A 23,335-nucleotide genomic window follows, 5' to 3' on the forward strand; every position below is an offset into this window, starting at 1 on the left:
TCCCTCCAGGGAGAAGCAACTCCCAGGGTGAGGCAGGGAGCCTGCAGGGTGTGAGGCCCAGAAGGAGGAACTGGGGCCCCAAGCCAGGCTGTCTAGACCCGACCTTCTCACTGCTCCCCTCTAGCTGTGCGCCCCATGAGACCCGTGCAAACCCGAGGCTGCTCCGAGCTCCAGCTAGCTCCTCAATGAAGAGGAGACATGAGCCCCACTGAAAGCCTTGGGTTATTCTGAGGATGAAGTGCCAGGAATAAAAGGGCTTTATAAACTGTAAAAACCAAAGCAGATGGGATGAACTCTCATTAGCAAACCTCCCTGGCCACGGCATGAAGGCTGGTACCTGGCCCCCGGCGGCAGTACTGGGATTTGTCCTCGACCCTGGCCCTGTTCCCTCTGCTTGGATCACCTCTCCTCCTCCCTGCCAATCCAGAGCCCCCATCCAGGCCTTGGACACTGCTCTGGGAGCCTCTTCCACAGAGCCCCCCATCTCCAGGGCTCTCAGCCCTGGGGACCTGCCGGCCTCAGAGCCCAGCCCTGGACCCAGCCCCAGTCCCAAGTCCTTCCTCTGGTTACCAGAGTAATCATCCACTGGCTTGTCCTCATTCAGCATCAGAGTTTTCTCAATGTGGGAGCGGTCCCTCATCGGGGCTTCTTCACTCACATCCTCTGCCTCTTCTGGGGAGAGAAGCACAGAGCAGCGTTAGGGCAAAGCTAAGAGCCGGGCTTTGCTCTTTGCAGGAAAGGGCATAAGGAAGTGCTGCAGGAAGGCTTGCCAAGTTCAGCTGAACCGAGTTCTGTCTCGAGGAGACTCTGAAAATCCAAACTCAACTTCTGCTAAATTCCATGATCCATTTCACGTATTCAACAAATACGGACTGAGTACCCACCATGGGTCAGGACTGAGCTCCATGCTAGGAATGCAGTGGTGCCCAAAACAGACATAGCTCCTGCCCTTGCGGAGTTTTCGGGGGAGAAATCATCTTGAAAGTAAGGTGATAATTACAGTCAGTGTTGTGGCTATGGCAGGAAAGATTCCAGAAGCTATGGGGGCCTAAGGTGTGTGCCTACGAAATCTCAGCTGGGGAGTCAGAAACCCTCCCTGGGAGCTGAGATCAGAGGGGAGGAGTTCAGGAGGTAAGATGGGGGCAAGAGACAGGACCCGTTTATAGGAGTCTGCGTTACTTCCTAGGAGCACTGGCAGCCGGGGAGGGGCTCTAAGCAAACAGCTGACCTGACAAAAATGAGCATTTTATCAGGATCACACAGGCTACTATGGGGCTTGGGTGGGAGGAGCTGCAGCTGGATGTCTTGGGCCAGAGTGGGGGAGGGCAACCCTCGCTTCTGACCAAGTGGGAGATGCCCTGGTGAACCCCTGCAGGCTCCCAAGGAGGGGTGTCCACATTGTAGGCCTACCGAGTGGGATGGACTTGGGCATGAGGGGCAGGGGAGACCAGTTCGACAAGGGATGGGAGCAGAGAAGAATCACTGTGCCTCATGCAACACCTCAGGAATGTGATTCTCCACCAAGATCTGCCGGGGCAGCCCAACCCCAGACGCAGCACAGAAGGAACAGGGGAAAAGGGGAGCCAGTGGCTGGCTGCAGGCCCTTCCCCTTGTGGAGGGTGCAAGTGCCCAATAAGCAGTGTGGAAACTAAATCCTGCAAGGAAATCTGTGGGGGAGCCATGCTGGAAAGTGAGGACTGAGCTCAGGTCCTCCATCCTGAAGGCCGCTCTTGGTCCAGGCCAGCATATTCGGATGTGGCCTGGGGGGGCGCGGGCCATCCTTAGGATGCACTACATCTCCAGTGATGGCCCTGCCCTCCCCTGTGCCCCATCCCCCAGTCCTGCAGGACATCAGTCCCAGCCAGCCTGAGATTTCTTATCACCATCCTGACCCTGGTCCCCGTCCACCCCACCGGACCCAGCCTAGTCTTCAAGGGGAGAACCCAGGGAGCTCCAGAACACACCATACCCACACCTTTCTCCACCAGCCTGCCACCACAGGGCCCCAAAACCTGCCACTGTGTCCCATGTCCTTCAGGTTAAGGCACTGGCCCACATTAAAGTAGATTGAGGGACCCTAACAGGGAGGCTCCAGAGGGCCTCACTTGGAAGTGACCAGGTTATTCTGGGCCCTACATGGTGCAGCCTCCCACTGGTCCCTCCCAACAGGGTTTAGTGGCTCATGAGCGGCCCAAAGGCACCCCATGGGCCAGGCATCGTGGCCGGGGCCTCCACCCAGCAAACCCGGAGCTGGCTGGGTGTTCTCCCGCCCCACCCTGCCCCTGCCTGTCCCACCACACACAGGTCTTCCAAGAAGAGTGCTGAGAGCTATCCTGGTGATCCCCTACCCTGAGGCCCCTCCTTAGACTCCTCTGCCTCGTCCCCCTCGGGCCCTGTATTTAATTCCTCGGAGCTCAGCTGGGTCCCCTCGTCATCTCCAGGGCTCTTAGTTCCTGCTGCTTCCTGGGGTTCCTCGGCTTCCTCCGAAGCATCCCCTGCTTCTTCTGAACTCTCCCCATCACCACTCTCCTCCTCAGATTCTTCTTCTGATGGAGCTCCTCCTTCCTCGCCTCCACTATGGTCACCACTCTCTTCTTCAGAGGAGGCCTCGTCCAGGCCCTCCTCGGTTAGCCCTGGTGCCTGGCCCTCGGGGGGGTGGTCCTCCTGGGCGCCCCCTGCCTCGGAGCTCTGTGCATGGCCGGTCTCCGAGGCTGGGCTGGGGCTGGGCTCCCCCCGGTCCTCGGCCCCTTCCTTGGTTTCTGTGTCCATGTCCAAGACTCCATCTGGCACTTCTGGCTCCCAATCAGGCCCTGGGCTGTCCTCCTGTCGTGTCTCAGGGGCGTGGACCTCCGTGACCTCCATGCCAGGAGAAGCTCCCAAGACTTCCGGCTGTGCAGTCCCTCCTGCTGCCCCCTGCGCAGGGTGGTCCCCTCGGACCTCCTCAGCTTCCTCAGGGACCAAGCCACTCCCAGCCTGCCCTTTGGCCTCCCCGGCAGCCCCTTCCTGTCCTGGGCCCTTTCCCAATCCCAGCTCTTCTCCAGGCCCGCCCTCCCCTTCTGTTGGAATGGTGCTGGCTCCGAGTGGGCCCACTTCTTCCTCCCCAGACCCCGCAGGGTCCCCAGGGGCAGCTGACTCTGAGGCTGAGGAATTGGAGAGGCTGACTTCAGGACCAGAGCCTGGGCCGTCACCGGCAGGGTCCCCAGCGGCTGTCTGCTCCGAGCTCTCAGCCTCCCTGCCATCCGGGGAGTGAAGGAGCAGGGTCTTCTCTCGAGGGGCCGCCTCTGCATAAAGCGCCCTTTCCTTCTCCTCTAGACTTGCTTCTCCAGCAGAGAAATGATTCTCCAACAAATTGCCAACATCTTCTGTGCCACCCGAAGCGGAAACTTGCAGTTCTAAATGATTAGAACACCATTGGTCAGTTTCACAGGGTTGGCACTCACTCCGCTTCTCTAAAGAGTCTAACACAACCTAGCTCCTGTCCTCCGGGAGTGAGATGTGGACCTCCCTCCCTGGTCTTCTGAGGCAAGCAGAGCGGGTGTTACTCGGCCTCCCTCCTACCCACTGTCCATCCCTCGGGGAGTGAGCGGCTGAGCTGCCCCGAGAGCCCCACCTCTCAAGCCTCCACTGGGTCCTGATCACCACAAGGAGGGAAACTCAGGGATCCCTTGCGGCAGGCACGTGCAGCCAGGCTCACCAGGAGATCTTTCCACGATAGGACAGATGCTTGGACATTCCACCCCCTCGTCAGTTCCTAGAGTCATTAACCGGCATGCTTTTTATACTGCTATCAGCAAAGGAGTGAAAACAGGTGTGTTCGGGCCAGATCATCTCAGGTTACAGGGCAAGTACTTAGGGGATTACTTGTGGCTCTCGGCCTTATTAAGTCACACATCCAACTCTGTCCCCTTAAGGGCAGGCATTTGCTGGCCTTGCTAGCTTAAATTAGAGGGAACATGGCCTGAGGAGGAGGAGATACCCAAAACGGGCAGGGCTAGGCCTTCCGGGTGGCCCTAGCCAAACCCTTCCCGAGAGGATCCCCTTCTAAGGGCCCATGGCTTTACCAAGAGAGCTGAGGGCACAGAGAGAGCAGAGCAGGAGTGAGGGGGAGACCTAGTCTGTGCCAGAGACCTCTGTCAGGGGATAAGTGGGATTTATGTGCAAAATGGGGCTAGGGGAGAGGATGGGTTCTATGCCTTCTGTCCCCTCCTACCCAGGCTGGGACCTATTTAAGGAGGAGGCTCCAGGAGGGGGACGAGGGAGGACTGGCCCCCTGCCTTGGGGTAGCTGAGACAGCCCCGGGGACTGCCTTAACTCACAAAGATGCTTTCTGAGGAAGTGTCATCCTACCTCCGCTGGGGACAGCCATCTCTGCCTCCCACAAAGAAAAACCACATCTTGGGGTGCCCCTCTTGCCTCAGGGTACCCACCCACCTTGTTCCCTGAAAGCTGGGGCAACCTCCAGAGGCCAATAACAAATATTTTCTCCCCACAGCAGCAACCTGCTGTCAAATTCAGAAAGAGGAAATTCGGGTGCCTTTATTTATAAAGGAGCGGCTTACACTGATAGGACTCTTTCCAGTTCACGACCTCGACTAATCTCCTTGATTACCATCAGACACATTTCAGAAGGTCTAGAGAAAGTCTTTGACTTGCCTAAGACAACAGGTGGCTAATGGGTGACTGGAACACAGAACCGTCTACTCCTCGTCCAGGCCTCCTACACCAACCTGTGTTCAGGGGTGCACAGGGGAACCCCTTCTCACTGGGACCTCGCCCCTCCCTGCATACACCTTCTCTCCACGTCTGGACTACAGGAGCCAAGGAGTTAATAATCCTCCCTGTGTTCCCCAGTGCCCAGCCCACAGAAAGTGCCATGAAGAGGTCTGTGGTGACATCTGGGTACAATAAGAATCTCTGGTCCCTCTGGGGAAGAGCTGCATATTACCCATTAAAATTTTCTTTCCTTATCTGTTAATTCTTCTGCCTGCATCTCCATCCCCCCATCCCCACCCCCAACTCCCTAGAGAAAAATCTACTGCAGGAAATTGGTTAAACCCAGAGACTGACAGTCTCTGAGCAGCAAGATACATGTAATATATCTCATATAAGACACATTTGTACAATTATTCAGTATGCCAGGCAATGCTTAAGCATTTTATGTAAATAAGACATCAATTGATCTTACTCGATTTACTTCATTTCACTTGCTTCTGGAAGACAAGTCTTACTCTTCTCCCCATTTTTACAGCTGAGAGGTCTGAAATCTGAGACACTGAATGCCTTGCCCAACACACAGCTGGCAACTGGCTGAAGCCATTTAACTACAGAGCAGCAAAAGAGGCTGCCTGGCCCTACAGTGGGGTGGTACACCTATGCTACTCAGGGCGTGGTCCGGGCACCCACAGAACCAGCATCACCCGGGCGGCTTGGTAGAGATGCAGACCCTCGGGCCCCAGCTCAGACCCACTGAATCAGAATCTGCATTTTCACAAGATGCCCCAGTGATTCGTTTCCACATTAGTTTGAGAAACACTGGTCTATACCACCTGATAAAAATGCCTCTGACCCAGCGGTTCTGGGCACTGGCTGCACACTGGAATCACCCAGTTCTTGGTGTCACTCCTCCCGCCACTTCAGAGGTTCTGATTGAATTAGGCTGTATCCCCAGCATCGTGACGTTAACAAAAAAAAAAAAAAAAAATCTTGGGTAATTCTACTAGGCAGCCAAAGCTGCAAACCACTAATAAACCACTAATAAACTACTAATGTGCCCACTGGGGGCTCCCAAGTTGGATGAGACACCCAAGGCTTGGCATTCACCCTTGGAATAGCAATGGTCCAGGCTTCTCTGGTGAATCTAGCCCTTTCCACAGGCCCCTATTGCCCTCTAGTATTGATGATGATGATGGTAGGGATGATGATGATGGTGATGATGATGATGATGGTGACGGTGGTGATGGTGGTGATGGTGAGGATGGTGGTGATGAGGGGGATGGTGGTGATGATGATGGTAAGGATGGTGGTGGTGGTGGTGGTGACGATGATGGTGGGGACGGTGGGTGGAACACACTCTGGGTCTGACCACCTGTGGTGTTTCTAATATTCTCAGAACACCCTCTGTCCCTGGTAAGGCTGAAAGGCCTACATAATCCCAAGGGAGATGAGGACCCCAGACTTTGGGGGCTTATCATGAACTTTACATTGTTGTGTATTTCCACTCCTGGGCCCCAGACAGGAATCCAAATGTGTGCATGTATGTGTGTATACATCCATACTCTTCCCTGGTTTTTATGATTTAGTGTCCAGCTGTCACTGACCTGCCAAGCAATTTGGAGCAAAAAGACCAAGGGTGATGCCTTCATGCCCTGTGACCTTCCTTCCCAGACTAAAAATAACTCTGATGGAAAATCTCTCAATGAAACAAGCGGTGCCATTGGGCCCCCAGAGCCCAATCCCCAGGAAGCAGCTGTGCCATTGGGCCTGGTATCTCCTCTGGGAGGCAGTCAGACGTTTCAAGAGCCTCTGATTAAATTCAGTTCAATTCCATGAAATTAAATCCAGTGTCTTCCCTCCCTCCCTGATCTCCCCAACATCTAGCTGAAGCCCCCTAGTGGCCCCTGGAGGAGGTGGGGGAGGGCACAGGGCACCCCAGGCACCGTGCAAGGGTTGGGAGCCTGGTAAGATGAGTCTTGGTCTACCCCGGGACTCACAGTGCTGTACCAGGTGCTGCCAAGGCAGCCGCCCTGGCCTGGACAGGCCTGGGTGCTTACATCAGACTACACGAATAGCAAGCCCCCAGCTCAACCCCACAGATCACGGGAAGGCCCGCGTGCCGCGCAGAGCATGGCATAAACCAGTTCTGCTTTCTCTCCCGACACTGCCTCTGCTATCTTTGGAGTCAGCCTTTCGGCAGCTTGCCACATCCACAGCCCCAACAGGGGCTCCAGGCTCAGTTCCTCTCTCTACTACCAACAAAACACCTGATTTTTCCCCAGCTCCTAACCCATTCCAAAGCACTTCCCACATGGACTCAGAACTGTGGAGTCACCAGGGGCCTTGCTGAGTCCAAGTGCAGTGGGGGGAAGCTCTGGCAGGGAGCTTTAGAGACTTTCCCAAGGTCAGGGTAGGGTTGGGACAGAGCCCAGGTTCATGGCTCTCAGTCCACAGTTCGTTCTGCCCCCACGGAGTTTGCAAATCACGACCCATGAAGGTTAGGGCTCCACCGACGTGCCTCAGAGGTGTGGGAAGATGAAGGAGCTGGGGTTCAGCCACCCCTTTATCTCTTGCCAGGTGCTTCCCTTGGATCTGTCTGTGCCTCCCAGGGACAGGATGGGGAGGGCCTAAGGATGGGGGATGACAGCCACTATTCCTGCCTCTCCTGCCTTATCCCTAAAAATCCCACTAGCCTCCTCTTGATCATTTTCCCCAAAAGCCCAAGGAGCCCCCACTACAGCATCTGTGACTTTGCTGACCAACACGTGCCAGGCACTGAGCTGGGCGGTGTCTCGCCTTCACGCAGAACTTCACGCTTCCCAAAGCAGTTTTACGTTCCCCTTCCCTCCTCCCGGCAGCCCTCTGAGTCATGGGAAGCAAGGACTATTAACCTCTGAGAAAGCGGACACAAGGAAGTCAAGTTGTTTGCCCAACAAGCATTCCAGGAATGGGCTAGAGCTCGGGCCAAGAAACCAAGCGGAGCTCCCTGGCCACGTGCGGGCGGCACCCAAGACCTGCGGGGCTTTCTAAGCACAGACGCCCAGTCTCCAAGGACGGGACAGCGTGAAGCTGCGTGTTGCAGAAGGTGATGCTAACGAGCACCAACATTTGAGAACCACTGCTCTGAGCCACCCTCAGTGCCAGGTGTCAGGGAGTCTGTGTTGAAGCTGGAGATCGGGAGAAGAAAGGTCAGAACCCGAGATTTTGTTTGGCTGACCTGTTCTGATCCCACCTCTAGGTGCTGAATTTATTCAGTGCCTCCACGGAATAGAAGGTAACTCAATCCCACCTGTCCAAGACTCCTTAGCACATGTTTCTAAGGCTCTGCCAAGGTTATCCTCCATGTGTCTTTTCATCCATTTGAAACTACGGAGTCCAAGTCACACACAGGCAAAATATCTTTGGCGGTCACGCATACACAGTTACGCAGATGAGTCATCCGTAATAAGGCCCCAGGGGGACAATCACTTTCTAGTTCTAGCCTTGGACACATCTGTATCCAGGAGTCAGGAACACCAGTCTTGCATCCAGAGGGTCCCAGGTCTTTCACCAGGCTGTCCTTCACCCAAACACACAGACAGCTCATCGGTCGTGCCTCAAGTGCAGCTGAGAGCCCTTCAGAAAGAGTTTGCAGATCCAGAGTGGCAGACCCCTCCCGCGTCCTTGATCTTGTCTCTGAACACTCCTGGACTGGGCCAATGGTCAGCAGCTTCTTTGGGGGTCACATTTTTTTCTTGACCTTATTTACAGAGTAAATGTTCACCACTCAGGGCCCCTTGTTCTTTGGCTTTTTGGATGAGGCTTCAGACAGCTTTGCAGATGCCCATGCTGAGGACCCTAGAAAGGAAGTGTCCACATCCTCCCATAACCCCAGGACCCTCTCTCTCGCCATTTGGTTGGCCTTTACCTCTTTCCCCCCAGACAAGGGACCCAGGGCACAGTGGGCAAAGCAGCCATCCTGGGAAGGTTCTTTGTCCTCCCAGCCAAGCTGCTAAAGTCAAGGTTAATCCCACCAGGACAGCTAGTCCCCAGCTGGACTCCAGCCCCAAAATGATTCACCCAGGGGACAGGACACAATGACGAGGGCACCAATCAGAGAGAACCATGGGATTAGGCGTCAAAAGGGACCCCCTCACAGACCAGACCAAGTGGTTTGATTTCACTAATCAGCAGCCTAAAACTCTGAGGAGTGGCTGCCCCAAGGCCACAGGGCTGGTTAAACCAATCAGCCGTGAGCTGGTTTTAGAAGCCAGCTCTTCACCAACTGAGCCTCATCGGCTTTCCTGGCACCAGGCCACCAACCCCCAGAAAGGAGAGGGGGTGAGCCAGCTTCTTAGTCCATCCTCTTCCTCCTCCCTTTAAAAGGATTTAGACTTCAAGACAATTGCTTTTAACCCATAAAGTCCAGAAAATTGACAGAACTCCACTCCCCTCTTCCCCATCCCTAATTCCTGGGAACTCTTGCTTTGGGGGCTATGGAAAGAAATCACCTACAATCCCACAACCATCACATATACACGTTCTTGTTGCTAATGCCCAGAGGATTCATGAATGCAGATGAGCACTCACTTTCCAAAGGCAAATACTTCTGGAAGAAGTAAAACCTGAAGTCTTCACCCCTCGGTGTGACTCAATTATTAAAGGGATAGCCTGTGGAAAACCCAGTTTTCCCAGAGATCAGCCCTGCCTGAAGTGGACAGAAACCCTTGTAGGAGTCATTGGACAATACTTCCTCCATTCAGAGGGGCAGATCTGGGCGGGAGAGGGAAGGCAGGAGGGAAAGGTACACGCTAGATCCCGAGACAGGTGGCTGGCCCTCCCCACCCAAAGACGTGGAGTCTCCCTGGAGTCTGGAGGATGACCTCTGGGAGGGCTGATGGTTGAGTTTTGGTCACCCGGGGAGAGACCTACTGGGAGTGTGGCTCCCGGAGGTCCTGGTCAGATGGCTGCCCTGAGTTCCAGCCAGAGCCACCTGGGCTTGCAAGTGAGGGGAGCAATGACTTACCAGACCCACCGCATCCCCAAGGCATGGAAGCAGGGCGGGGTCTGCTTGATTCTTGAGCTTTGGAAATGGATTTGACACTTTGCCCAGCCTGGGCCAGGACCACATCTCGGGGCTGCCCTCTGCCACGAGACCCAGACCCAGACCGGTCCCTGGATGGGGTCAGAAGTTAGGAGAGCTCCTCCGTGTCTCACTAACCAGCAGTGTGACCTTGGTCCTCAGTCCCCCTGCAGCAACTCCATTCATCCATAAAATGCGGGTAATGGGGCGCCTGGGTGGCTCAGTTGGTTGAGCGACTACCTTCGGCTCAAGTCATGGTCCTGGAGTCCCGGGATCGAGTCCCGCATCGGGCTCCCTGCTCGGCAGGGAGCCTGCTTCTCCCTCTGACCCTCCCCCCTCTCATGTGCTCTCTGTCTCTCTCTGTCTCAAATAAATAAATGAAATCTTAAAAAAAAAAAAAATGCGGGTAATAATACCTCCTTTGCTATCCCCTTCAAAGTATTTTAAGCCCCGGATGATGTTTAAAAGCATCTTTCAATGTCAGATATAATAATACTAATTTCCTAGAAGAGCAAAGATGCCAGGCCAAATCCCAAGTTCACTGAGTGGGCCAAAACAGAACAAGCTTCGGACAGGCGCCAAGCTGGCTCACCTTCACTCCACCCGTTCCAACCCTCTGTTTCTGGGGGGTCGGTCAGTGGGCCAGAACAGTCTTTCTGCCTGGGGCTCCTTCTCCTTACTCCCCTTCTCCCAGCCAGAAGCAGCTCAGACAAGGAGTTGTGGACATGCTGGAGGTAACCTGATTTTTTCCATGAGGTTCCAGCTGGCCTGGGACAGGAATGGGCCTCAGCTGTCAACACTCTTGGGGCCCAGATCTGGTCCTGCTGAGCCCCATGTTGACTCCTGTGGTGACTGACCCCCACTTCCAGTCAGCCCTGACTCACCCAGAAACAAGGCCATGCACAGCTTCCTCGCCCCCAACCTCCCAGACTCCTTCCATCCACCACGGAAGGGAGGTGACCATGCATGTTGCCCCCAGCACAAATGCACCCCAGGAGGATGCCTAAGCAGACGCACTTGTGGGCTGCGTGCATCTGAGAACAGGTGAGAGGCTCTGCCTGGAGGAAGTGGCAGCTCTCAGAAGTGGCAACGCTGCAGCTGAAGCCACCACTGTGCCAACGTGTCTTCATTGTCCTTGGAATAAGCGAGCCCAGGGAGCAAAGCAATAAGCGCTTCAGAAATGACTCGGGCCTTGAGAAAGTAGCTTTGACCGAGCCACAGAGATGGAGCAAGAGTGGTTCTAGCTCCGCTTGAGTGGCGCTTCGCTTGCCCTGCTCGGCTGAAATCAGAGCTAATGTTGTTGCAGCTTTGAAGGGTCTGTGCAACCACAGGCGGGCCCTTCGCCCCTGTTAGCGGTACCTGGCCTCCCCCACACCTGCTCAGAAGGCGTCCTTAGCAGATCTCACCTCCAGCCGCAGAGAAGCTGTTTGCCCCCCAGTCTGCTCAGAGAAGGTTATGGAGGAAGATCAAGCCAAGGGCAGAGGCTAGAGCAGCGAAAACATGACTATTCTGCCCCGTGTGTTGCCCTGTATGCTCCGGCCCAAAGACCCTTCCAGCAAAACTGCTATCCAGATGCCAAGATGCAGATCTTTCCACCTTCTCTCCCAAAGGGCTTCACCAAGTTCGCAACAGATGGGCTCCACTCCTGGGTTCTCACACTCATGGTCCCAAACTTCATCTTGTTTTGGTTATTTTTGCATTGGAGGTTTGTAGCACTGGAAGGAAACTTAGAAATTAACTAGCCCAACTCACTCATGTCACAGCGGAGGTGACCGAGCCTGCTGGAAGCTGCCTACTGAGCTGGGGGCAAAGATGAACACAGGGGCGCCTGAGTGGCTCAGTCGTTAAGCGTCTGCCTTCGGCTCAGGTCATGATCCCAGGGTTCGGGGATCGAGCCCCACATCAAGCTCCCTGCTCAGTGGGAAGCCTGCTTCTCCCTCTCCCACTCCCCCTGCTTGTGTTCCTGCTCTCGCTATCTCTCTCTGTGAAGTAAATAAATAAAATCTTTTAAAAAAAGCTGAACATAAACACAAAGTCCCTGGACCCCTCACCCCCTCCCTGAGACCCAGGACTCCTGGGATCGCCCATCTGTTCCCCCCGTTGTTCCTATATAAGGCATAGCATCTCAAGGGCCAGCCGAGGGCTCTGACATCAGGCTGGGTCCCCGAGCACAGCTCTCAATGGAGATTCTGGGAAGGACTGGGGTAAGGTTCAAGCTCGAGGAGGCCATGGACGCTTGGCCCAGCCCCGCATTCCCCATGACTCCGGGTGCTCTGGTGTTACAGGGAGGAGAATGCAAGGAGGGGCTCACTGTCCCGTCACCAGGGGACAAAGGTCAGCTGGTTCCACAAAAGCTACATGAGATCAGCTCTTAGCTTCTGAGTTCAGGACTGCAGAGGCCAAAAAAGACCAGCCAGAAGAGGCTTCCAGAGTCTGGGTCACGAGGGAAAAGGAAGAAGACCTCTGCCCGCTTGCTGCTCCATGGACGGTACAAACTCCCTAAGCCTCTCAAGCACTTCAGAGCTTGGAACACCACAGGCAAAGAATATCCAGGCGGCTCTGTGGTAGAACATTCTAGAAATCCCATGTCTCCCCAGGGAACAGGCTTCCCGGTTTGTATCCTCAAGTGGTCTAGCCCACTGAACCTCAGACACGTGGGCCACGCTTTCCCAGTGAGAGGTGGCTCTGTCCCTCCCTCAGAGCTCCCCCTCTGAACATCCCCACCCCAGAGGAGAAATCATTTCAGGCAATCAAACCCAAGAGCGGCTTCCTTCTTGGTGGCGTTAGTGTTACCAAGGGCCTGAGCTCTCGTCTTGTCTCTTCAAACACTGAAACCAACCAAGGCTCTTGTCACCCAGAGCTTTCTTTTCCTTCAGCAGCCTGGTGACCATGCAGGTCAGGGCGAGCGGAATTCTAGTTCCCACGGGGCTCCCCTGGGGAGAAGCAGGTCAAAGCCAAGGGCAGGCCAGAGGGCGGGGCAAGAGCAAGTGAACATTCCGCACTCACTGTCCCCGGGATGACCCTTCCTGATCAACACCAAGGGCTCCACACAGGCCACATCTGAGGAGCTCCAGCCAGAGGCCTGCCTGCCTGCCAGCCGGGCAGGACCAGGGCCCCAAACCCTGCACCAAAGCCCGTTTCTGTGCCTACTGTAACAAAGCACAACCTGAGCAGCTTAAAGCAGTAGAAATGTTTCAATTCACGGTCAGGGAAGCCTTCTGAATCACTATATTGTACACCTGAAACTAACTGAACACTGGAAGGAGGGAGGGAGGGAGGGAGGAAGGAAATTAATGTATTGTCCCACAGTTCTGGAGGCCAAAAGTCCAAAATCAGGGTCGGCAGGGACGTGCTCCCACCAAAGGCGCTAGGGGAAACTCCTTCCTGCCTCTTCAGCTTCTGGTGGCTCCCGGCAGTCCCTGGCTCATCCACGTGCGTCTCCAATCTCTACCTCCATGGCACACGGCCTTCTCCCTGCGTCATTATTCTGCATCTCTTCTCCTTCACATCTAAGGGCTCCAGTAAGATTAACTCACTACATCTGCAAGGAACCTATTTCCAAATAAAGCCACATTTGGAGGTACTATAAGTTAGGACTTCAACCTGCCTTAATCCAACCCATAAGAGGTCCCGACGGCCACACCGCCGCCTGCCTGGAATGCCCTCCCGCCTCTCCTCAGGTCCAGCCGCACTTGCTCCCTCTTGCCAGCCTACAGCCTGCTGCCTCCATGATGTCCCCTGCTTCTCACCCCTCCAGGCCACATGGGTCCCCTCACCTCAACTGACTCAGGGTCCATGACCATCCACACCGAGCCAAGTGACACAGCCCCAGCCCCGTGTGGCTGTGACCTTCGGGGGGTGTGCATGTGTCCGATCTTCCCTCCTCGGTTGTCACTGACTCTGGGGCAAGAGGTAGACCCAAAGCCTCTTCATGTCCCCCCAGGGCCTAAGAAAGCCCTGAGCACCAGACTCACACAAAGAGCACCTGCAGAGTTCTCTGAGAAACCGCTTTCAGTCTCCATGCATTTCCAACCAGTCTCCCCGAGCTCCAGCCTCACTGTCGTCCACTCCCCCACTGCCTGGACCTGGCTAATTCCAGCTCACCCCTGGGAGGCCTCCCCGGGCCCCTCAGGACTGAAGTGTTTCTGCTCTGTGTTCCTACAGCACTTGTCACCCTATGTGGCAGCCTTTTTAACTATATCCCCATGCACGATAAGCCCCCCGGGGCCAGGTCCTACAAAGTGGGATTGCAGGTGTCCAGCCTGGGGCCTGGCAGATACCCCAGCACAGCAAACACCTATTGGATGCCCTGAGAGCACCAGACAGTGATGAGCCGCCTCCCCGGGTCAGCCCTTCTCAAGATGTGGCTCAAGGCCATTTGCAAAGGGCTCACAGAGAAGTTTAGTTAAAAGGTCCATTCCTGGGCCATTCCTCAAACCCACTGAATCACACTCCACATGAGGAGGGGAACAAGGCTGATGCCCCTCACTCTGGGGACATTACGGGTCTGGGGTCTAGCCAGCCTTGCTACCCTGCGGAGAAGAGCACAGATGTGTCTGGTGGTGGGAGACCTCGAGGAAGCTGCCTGTGGGAAGGGAGCCTGGTGCTCAGGCAGAGCTGCCCGGTTCCGGGAGCAGTCCTGGGACCCTGGGACTCTCAGGGAGGAAGAGAAAGACAGAAGGACAGAGTTAGGGGCCAAAGTTGCTCTCCTAATAGGCAGTGGAGACTTGAGCAAGTATTTCAACTCTTCTGTGCCTGTTCCATCAGTAATAAAGTGAAAAAAAAAAAAAATAGCAGCCTACCCACCTCCAGATTTGTGGTGCCTTCATTCCACAGCTATTGATGATGGAGCGCCTACTATGTGCCAGATAGTGGGAGGCTCAAATGACAGGTGATAGAGTTCTGAAAGCCAAATAATACTAGAAAAGTATAAGGTATTTCTAGGGGTGCCTGGCTGGCTCAGTCGGTGGAGCGTGTGACTCTTGGTCTTGGGGTCATGAGTTCTAGTCACATGTTGGGCATAGGGTTTAGTTACAAAAAAAAAAAAAGGAAACATGTAAAGTATTTCTAATATTAAGACAAAATCTCCCAGGGCACCTGGGCGGCTTAGTCAGTTAAGTGTCTGCCTTTGGCTCGGGTCATGATCTCAGGGTCCTGGGATTGAGGCCCACATCGGGCTCCCTGCTCAGCCAGGGAGTCTGCTTCTCCTTCTCCCTGTGCCCCTCCCATGCCCCCGCTTGTGCACGCACATGCACTCTCTCAAATAAATAAAATCTTTAAAAAAAAAAGTAATAAGACAAAATCTCCCAAAACACATCTCCACACAGGTATGTATACATTGGGAGTGCCTGGGTGGTTCAGTTAGTTAAGCATCTGACTCTTGATTTCAGCTCAGGTTGTGATCTCAGGGTCGTGGGATCAAGCTCCACATAGGGCTCCACACTCAGTGGGGAGTCTGCTTGAGATTCTCTCTCTCTCCCTCTCCCTCTGCCCCTCCCACTCGTGCATCTCCTCTCTCTCTCTCTCTCTCTCAAGTAAATAAATATTAAAAAAAAAAAAAAACGATGGTGTACATCGATGTTCACAGAAGCATTACTCACAAGAGCCAAAAAGTGGAAACAACTCAAATGTCCATCATCTGATGAATGGATAAACAAAATGTGATCTATCAATGAAGTATTATTTAATGAATGTTATTATTATTATTCAATGTATATTCATTCCTTATGGAGTATTATTCAATGAATATTCATTCTTTGTTACTCAGTCGCATAAGAAGGAATGAGGTCCAGACACCTGCTACAAGGTGGGTGAACCATGGAGACATGATGCTCAGTGAGAGAAGACGGACACAAGAGGCCACATACAATGTGGTTCCATTTATATGAAAGCCTAGAAGAGGGAAATGCATAGAGATAGAAAGCAGATTAGTGGTGGCCAGGGGCCGCCGGGGCAAGCTTGTGAGGAGTGAGGAGTGACAAGGACACAGCTTCTTTTGGGGGGTGATAAAAAAATGTTCTAAAATTGACTTGCTGATGGTTGCACGTATCTGTGAATACACTTAAAAACTACTGGACATTGGGGAGGGTATGTGTTATGGTGAGCACTGTGAACTGTGTACGACTGATGAATCACAGACCTGTACCTCTGAAACAAATAATACATTATATGTTAAATAAATAAATAGTAAAAAAAAAAAAAAACTACTGAATTGCACACTTCAAATAGGCATATTACATATATTTGAATTATATCTCAATAAAGCTATTTTTTTATTGTATTTATTTATTTGACAGAGAGAGACACAGCGAGAGAGGGAACACAAGCAGGGGGAGTGGGAGAGGGAGAAGCAGGCTTCCCGGCGAGCAGGGAGCCCGATGCGGGGCTCGATCCCAGGACCCTGGGATCATGACCTGAGCCGAAGGCAGATGTTTAACGACTGAGCCACCCAGGCACCCCACAATAAAGCTATTTTAAAAAAAAAGATAAAGTGTTGGCAGCAACCTCTTTGACCTCAGCCGAAGCAACTTTTTCCTAGAAACATCGCCAAAGGCAAGGGAAGCAAGGGCAAAAATGAACTATTGGGACTTCATCAAGATAAAAAGCTTTTGCAAAGCAAAGGAAACAGTCAACAAAACCAAAAGACAACCGACAGAATGGGAGAAGATATTTGCAAATGACATATCAGATAAAGGGCTAGTATCCAAAATCTATAAAGAACTCATCAAACTCAACACCCAAAGAATAAAGAATCCAATCAAGAAATGGGCAGAAGACATGAACAGACATTTTTCCAAAGAAGACATCCAAATGGCCAACAGACACATGAAAAAGTGCTCAATATCACTCGGCATCAGGGAAATCCAAATCAAAACCTCAATGAGATACCACCTCACACCAGTCAGAATGGCTAAAATTAACAAGTCAGGAAACAGATGTTGGCGGGGATGCGGAGAAAGGGGAACCCTCCTACACTGTTGGTGGGAATGCAAGCTGGTGCAGCCACTCTGGAAAACTGTATGGAGGTTCCTCAAAAAGTTGAAAATAGAGCTACCATATGATCCAGCAATTGCACTACTGGGTATTTACCCCAAAGATACAAAAGTAGGGATCCAAAGGGGTACGTGCACCCCGATGTTTATAGCAGCAATGTCCACAATAGCCAAACTGTGGAAAGAGCCAAGATGTCCATCGACAGATGAATGGATAAAGAATAGGTGGTATATATATACAATGGAATATTATGCAGCCATCAAAAGGAATGAGATCTTGCCATTTGCAACGACGTGGATGGAACTGGAGGGTATTATGTTGAGTGAAATAAGTCAAACAGAGAAAGACATGTATCATATGATCTCACTGATATGAGGAATTCTTAATTGCAGGAAAGAGACTGAGGGTTGCTGGAGTGGGGGGTGGGGTGGGAGGGATGGGGTGACTGGGTGATAGACACTGGGGAGGGTATGTGCTCTGGTAAGCGCTGTGAATTGTGCAAGACTGTTGAATCTCAGATCTGTACCTCTGAAACAAATAATGCAATATATGTTAAGAAAAAAAAAGAAGAAGAAGAAGGTAGCGGAAGGGGAAGAATGAAGCGGGGGAAATCAGAGGGGTAGATGAACCATGAAAGACGATGGACTCTGAAAAACAAACTGAGGGTTCTAGAGGGGAGGGGGATGGGAGGATGGGTTAGCCTGGTGGTGGGTATTGAGGAGGGCACATTCTGCATGGAGCACTGCATGTTATGCACAAACAATGAATCGTGGAACACTTCATCTAAAACTAATGATGTAATGTATGGGGATTAACATAAGAATAAAAAAAAAAAAAAGATAAAGTGTTTTTGGTTCCTTTCTTTCTCCAAAACCTGAGCTAAACCTGTTGTCTGCCTTCAAAATCTATGCTGTCTAATCATTTCTCCCACTCCCAGCCTGTCACCTCTTACCTGGGATGTGAAACAGCCCCTCCCTGAGCTCCATGCCCTCCCCTCCTCTGCACACGCTCCATCGCTCCCTCCTCCACACAGGCTTGCTCTTTGGGGAGCAAGCACTCCAGGCCTCCTGCCCCCCTGTGCTCACGGTGCTTTCTGCAAGGAACGCTCTCCCCACACAGCCACCTGGCACTCCCCTCTCCTCCCTAAGACTTGGCTCCTTGTCACCTTCCTGGCAAGGCCTTCTCCTGCCACCCCTGGTGATACTGTCTCCCAACTAGCCTTCCTCCTCCCCAACATAGTCTTCTTCTCCACTGCACCTAAAATAGTCCAATAAACTAAATAACTTACTTATTTGGTTTCCTCATCAGAGATTTTGTATCCCAGCACCTTGGACAGCCATTGGATGGGTGGGTGGATGGGTGGATGGATGGATGGATGGATGGTGGTGGCAAAATGTAAGGCCTTCCCTCCACTCGGTGGCAGAGAGTTCCAGAAGAGAGGAGATTCAAGACTGGGATTCAGAACCAGAGAAGTACCCATGGGTCAAGTCATTTAACCTGTGCAGGCCTATTTTTTTGTGATCAGAGGGTCATAGGAGTAGCTGCCTTACCAGCTCAGAAGGTTGTTGTGATAATCATGAACTGGATTCCTGAAGTGAAGACCCTCCTCCTAAACACAAGGCATCTAATTAGAGGGGGATGTGGGCGGGCATGAAGAGAGAACTCGCCTTGTGGCAACAGTCTCAGCAGTGGGCAGGGATGGGGACCCCAGGAGCTCCTTGAGTGGTAGGGCATTTGGGGTCAGTCGTTGCAGGAGCCAAGGCAAGTGGTCAGGAAGATGGGACAAGCCAGACAGAGGAGAGCGAGGAATGCCAGGCTAGGAACCCAGACGGCATTCACCAGTAAGCTTTTCTAGAAAGGCCAGCAGACCCTGGAGACCTGTCCCCATCCCTGCTCTCCTCCAGAACCACCATGACAAACCACAGAAAGGGAAACAGAGCTACAGCCACCAGCTTCTAGAGCTGCCTCTGGCCTGGGGACCCCTAAGTCTGTTGTGAGGAGACCCAGATACCCGCCCTTTCAGCTGGGTGCTCCTGCGCTGGAGAGGAGGAAGCAGAAAGGCAGACATGCCGGGATGACATGACACCGGCAGTGGACACACCCAGAAGTTCTCTTTCCAAGGGGTTAGGCCCTCAGAGGATGGGGAGGCACCTCCGTGTCCTGCTCACTCTCCCGCTGCAGCTGGACCGGGGACTCTGAGGGGCTGGGCACGGGTACTCACGCAGGAGAACTGGGCCTAACGCTGCCAGGCCTGAGTCGCTGGCTTCTCGGCCTGCGGCTCTCTCCGTCACACAACCAGCCGAGAACCAGAGCCCCTGGCCCCTAGGACAGGCCTACTCCAACGGGCTCTGTACCTGAGCACACCCAACAAGGAGCTGGAGAACTGCCCCCACCAGCCTCCCCAGCACCAGCGCTAGGCTGGGCAGCCTCCTGGAACTGCCTGCCCCCGGCCCGTTGTCCATTCACCCATTCAACACACTTGGGCTGGGTGTGTCAGCAGAGCTCCAAGCTGCTGGAGCAATTGCGTGGGCTGTGAGGCCAAAGAGAGGGCCAAGGAAACAGGTGCGATTTGCGCCCAGCAGAGGACCACCAGCCAGGAGACAGACGGGAACTTCACGTTCAGAGCCAGCAGCGGCTCAACTGTCGGGTCCGAGGCTAAGGAGCCAGAGAGGTTGAAGAGTGTCCCTTCCCCGCAATTCACATCCAGCAGGAACCTTAGAAGGGGACGCTATTTGGAAATAGGGTCTGGGCAGATGTAATTAAGATGAGGCCATACTGCATTAGGATGGACCCTAAGTCCAATGACTGGTGTCCTTACAAGAAGAGGAGAGGACACACGGAGACATAGAGAAGAGGCCACGTGAGGACACAGAGGCAGAGCCTGGAGAGATGCATCTACAAGCCAAGGAACGCCGAGGACGGACTGAATCTACCAGAAGCTGGAGGAGGCAGGAAGGATCCTCCTATAGAGCCTTCAGAGGGAGCAGGGCCCTGCCAACCCCTCCGTGTCTAACTTCCGGCCTCCAGAACTATGAGAGGTTAAATTTCTGTTGTTTGAAGGCACCCAGTTTGTGGTCGTTTGTTATGGTGGCCCCAGGAAAATAACACAGGAACAGCACTGAAGCCTGGCCCCACGAGATCTTCCCGACCCCTCTCCCACTAAGCCGCTGGGGCTGCCACCAGCCCCGTGGCCCCAGGCCTGTCCCACCTGCTCCCCTTCTCTGCACACTCAGGCTACTTATTTTTAGCCCCTGATTACATGTGCCTTACATGGTTCCCTATTCCTGTCATGAGCGGGGACTCTCTCCCCTCCTGGTTCGTAAGCTCTTTTGAGGACAGAGAATCCGAAGGATATTAACAGCCCTGAGAAGGGGCAGAGATATGGATGGATTCCCTTGATTATTCATGTTTCATGATATTTGAGGAAACCTGTGGCAGATGTCAAGCCAATGGGATAGCAGCGACAGCCTATAATTACTGCCATAGTCCTTCCAACCTTAAAAAGTATCTGATAGCAAAAACACGTTAAGCATCTGATAGCCATGTTTAAAATTTAGTCATGTAACAACCCCATGCTGTAAATAGGGCAAGTATTATTATCCTGCTTTATGAGCAAAAAAACAGGTGCAAAATGGGAAGGGGCTTGGTGGCGAATTTGTGGCAAAGCCGGTGCTTGCTCTGTACTCGGTTCCTGTGGGCTTGCCGTACTGTCCCCGCCCCTCTGCAGGCTGTCTGTCCTGCAACCCCGGGTGGGCGGCCTCGGGTGACAGGGCTCCAGATGAAGAGGCTGCTGGCCTAACTACCGATTCAGAAAGGAAACTGAGGCAGGAAAAGTCAGGAGAAAGGTGGATTTGCCCCTGGGCTTCTATCCTTGTCACAGCCTGTACCCAGACCCATGGCAAGGGCTATGACCCTTCTCCAATCTTTCCAGACCCCTTCCTGGTGTCTTGACCTCCTGGAATAAGCTAGAGAAATAAGTGGTCTTCTACCAGCTGACATAGAGGGTAGGAGGAAATGCAGGGACAAAACAAGAGAAGCCCCTCTGGCGGGCACAGATGCACAGGGCAGGCAGCTATGGGACCAGGTGCCCTCAGAGGCACGGTTTCCAAGGCAACGGCTTTGTCCAGTCTATACCTATTGCCATCTAGGGAAAATTCTATGGGGGACAACTGGGCTGGCTGAGATCCTAACGGAATGGCCACTTGGAAGAGGACCAGGGGCCCAGCTTTGGCAGTGAGCTGGTTGGGGGAGGGAGCACGGAGGGGGCTCCCAAACCCCAGGGCTCTCCCCCGGCCTGGTTCTGGGCTGAGCTCCCAACACAACCCACTTCCTACGGGCCCAGAACTCCAGGCCAGACTTTGCCTGCACCTGTTTGAGCTCAGAATGCAGTCCCTGCTCTAGAAGGATCCAAAAATATCTGAGAGGGAGAAGGGGAGGGGCTAGGGTATGCTGAGGGCCCAGGGAGAGCCACCTGGCTTAGCATTCCAGACCCTTTGCCCACCAGGGTGTCTGATCCCCCCAACAGGAGCCCCACAACCACGCCAGAGCTGGGCTCCTCCCACCCTTGCCAGCACAACGCTCGAAGCGTCCCCACTCCTGGTTCTGATCACCTTCCTACTCTGCCTGCACAAATCTGCTCCTTCATCTGACACTGTTTAGTACTTTCTACGAACCACACGAAACCATGCTAGGTGCTGATGCAGAGGCAAGCCAGTTAAATAAACACACAGCCCCTGTTCTCTTGGAGCTGACAGTCTAGTGACTGTCCCCTTTCTCCCAGTCCAGCTGAAACCCTGCCCCTCTGTGAGGCCGACCTTCTAGCCCTCCTCTGAACTCCAACCAGAGCCACCCGGGGAGCGGGGGGTACTTACATTTTCTCTCCCTGGGTGTCATCGCCCCAAATAGAAGTCAGCTCCTAGGGGCAGAGACACAGCCCATTCCTGCCTGAGGAGTGTGGCTAGCCAGGGCCTCGGGGCTGGAAAGTTGACTTTTCAGAGGGGGTCCCCATTGGCCCACCTTTCCCACCTCTCTCCACTGTGTTCCTCCTCTCAGTTGCCGCTGCGTGCCCCACATCTTTTTTAAGTTTTTGTTTTCAATCACACTTTGTTCACATGGTGTTCTATTAGTTTCCGGCGCACAATACAGTGATCCTACACTTCCACACATCACCCAGTGCTCATCACGACAGGTGCGTTCCTTCATCCCCATCACCTACTTCACCCCCCTGCCACACACACAAACTTCTCCCCCTCAGTACCACCAGTTTATTCTGTAGAGTTAAGAGTCTGTGTCTTGCTTTGTCTCTCCTTCTCTTATTTTCCCTTTGCTCATTTGTTTTGTTTCTTAAATTCCACATATGAATGAAATCATATAGTATTTGTTTTTCTCTGGCTGACTTATTTCTCCTAGCATAATACTCTCTAGCTCCCTCCATGTCGTTGCAAATGGCAAGATTCCATTCTTTTTTATGGATGAAGAATATTCCATTGTATATATATATAATACTTTATGAATTCACCTACCGATGGACACTTGGGTGGCTTCCATACCTTGGCTACTGCATATGATGCTGCCGTAAACATCAGGGAGCATGTATCCCTCTGACTTCTCATACTTGTATTCTCCAGGTGAATACCCCATAGTGTGATTGCTGGGTCATAAGCCAGTTGCATTCTTTTTTTTTTTTTAAGATTTTATTTATTTATTTGACAGAGAGAGACAGCGAGAGAGGGAACACAAGCTGGGGGAGTGGGAGAGGGAGAAGCAGGCTTCCCGCGGAGCAGGGAGCCCGATGCAGGGCTCGATCCCAGGACCCTGGGATCATGACCTGAGCCGAAGGCAGAGACACTCAACGACTGAGCCACCCAGGTGCCCCAGCCAGTTGCATTCTTATATCACTTGCTGACCACATACTGCCCCTCACCCTTAATCATGAATTCATTCTGTTCCTAACCCTGGGTGGGCTCCCCAGGGCGGGCCCCGTCTCCCCTTTTTCCAGGACTCTGCACTGGGCCCTCCCTCTCCCCAGGGTTCACCACGCAGCCCACACCCACTCTGTGCCCTGTAGCATTCAGAGTTGACAGAGAACAAGAGGGTCAGTGCTGTCGAGGTTGTAAAAGACAAGGACCCCCAGGGGGAGGGTCCACCTAGCATGGAAGGAAAAAAGCCTTTTCTTATTGCATAACACCCTTGCTATGAAGCTGGGGGGCCTGCCTCAGCAAGGCCAACATTCCACCCAAAATCCTCCTGGGCCCCAGGATTTGGAGCAGAAGGAGCAGCACTATGTTTTCGTGTGGCTCTGATGACATGGTTCCAGGGAAGACAGGAAGGATGGCTCCTGGGATGGCACCAGGCAGGAGCTGCCCAAAGGCACCATGGTCCCCTGGTCTTCAGAATCAGGCCCCTGGGCACGCCCGCCCTCTGGGCAGCGTGGGGCAGCCTCCTCTCCACACAACTAGGAAGAGCTTGAGGGCCCTGGAGAGGAGGCTCTTGCAAGGCCTGGCTGGGGTATGAACGGCTGACCTCCTAACAACTCCGCACTTTCAGAGGCAGGAACAGGTTCTGCTG

General features: G+C 53.3%; 1 protein-coding gene across 3 annotated transcripts in view; it reads right to left on the minus strand.

The window, feature by feature from the left end:
* SRL (sarcalumenin) overlaps positions 1 to 23,335 on the minus strand; it is a 38,227-nt gene that overhangs the window by 8,948 nt on the left and 5,944 nt on the right. Inside the window, exons 2-3 of one of the 3 annotated variants that reach the window (XM_064592462.1) lie at positions 2,349 to 3,392; positions 571 to 672 (exon numbers count right to left, since the gene is read on the minus strand). In XM_064592462.1, coding sequence (XP_064448532.1) covers positions 571 to 672; positions 2,349 to 3,392 — 1,146 coding nt within the window. Of the gene's footprint in view, positions 1 to 570; positions 673 to 2,348; positions 3,393 to 14,581; positions 14,678 to 23,335 lie in introns of all 3 variants that reach the window. The other 2 variants (XM_064592464.1, XM_064592463.1) reach the window with 2 other exon arrangements.

The sequence above is a fragment of the Mirounga angustirostris genome, unplaced genomic scaffold (genome assembly GCF_029215605.1).
Source record: "Mirounga angustirostris isolate CCGP_5_RB_7025 unplaced genomic scaffold, mMirAng1.0.hap1 SCAF_5, whole genome shotgun sequence".
Lineage (NCBI taxonomy): Eukaryota > Metazoa > Chordata > Mammalia > Carnivora > Phocidae > Mirounga > Mirounga angustirostris.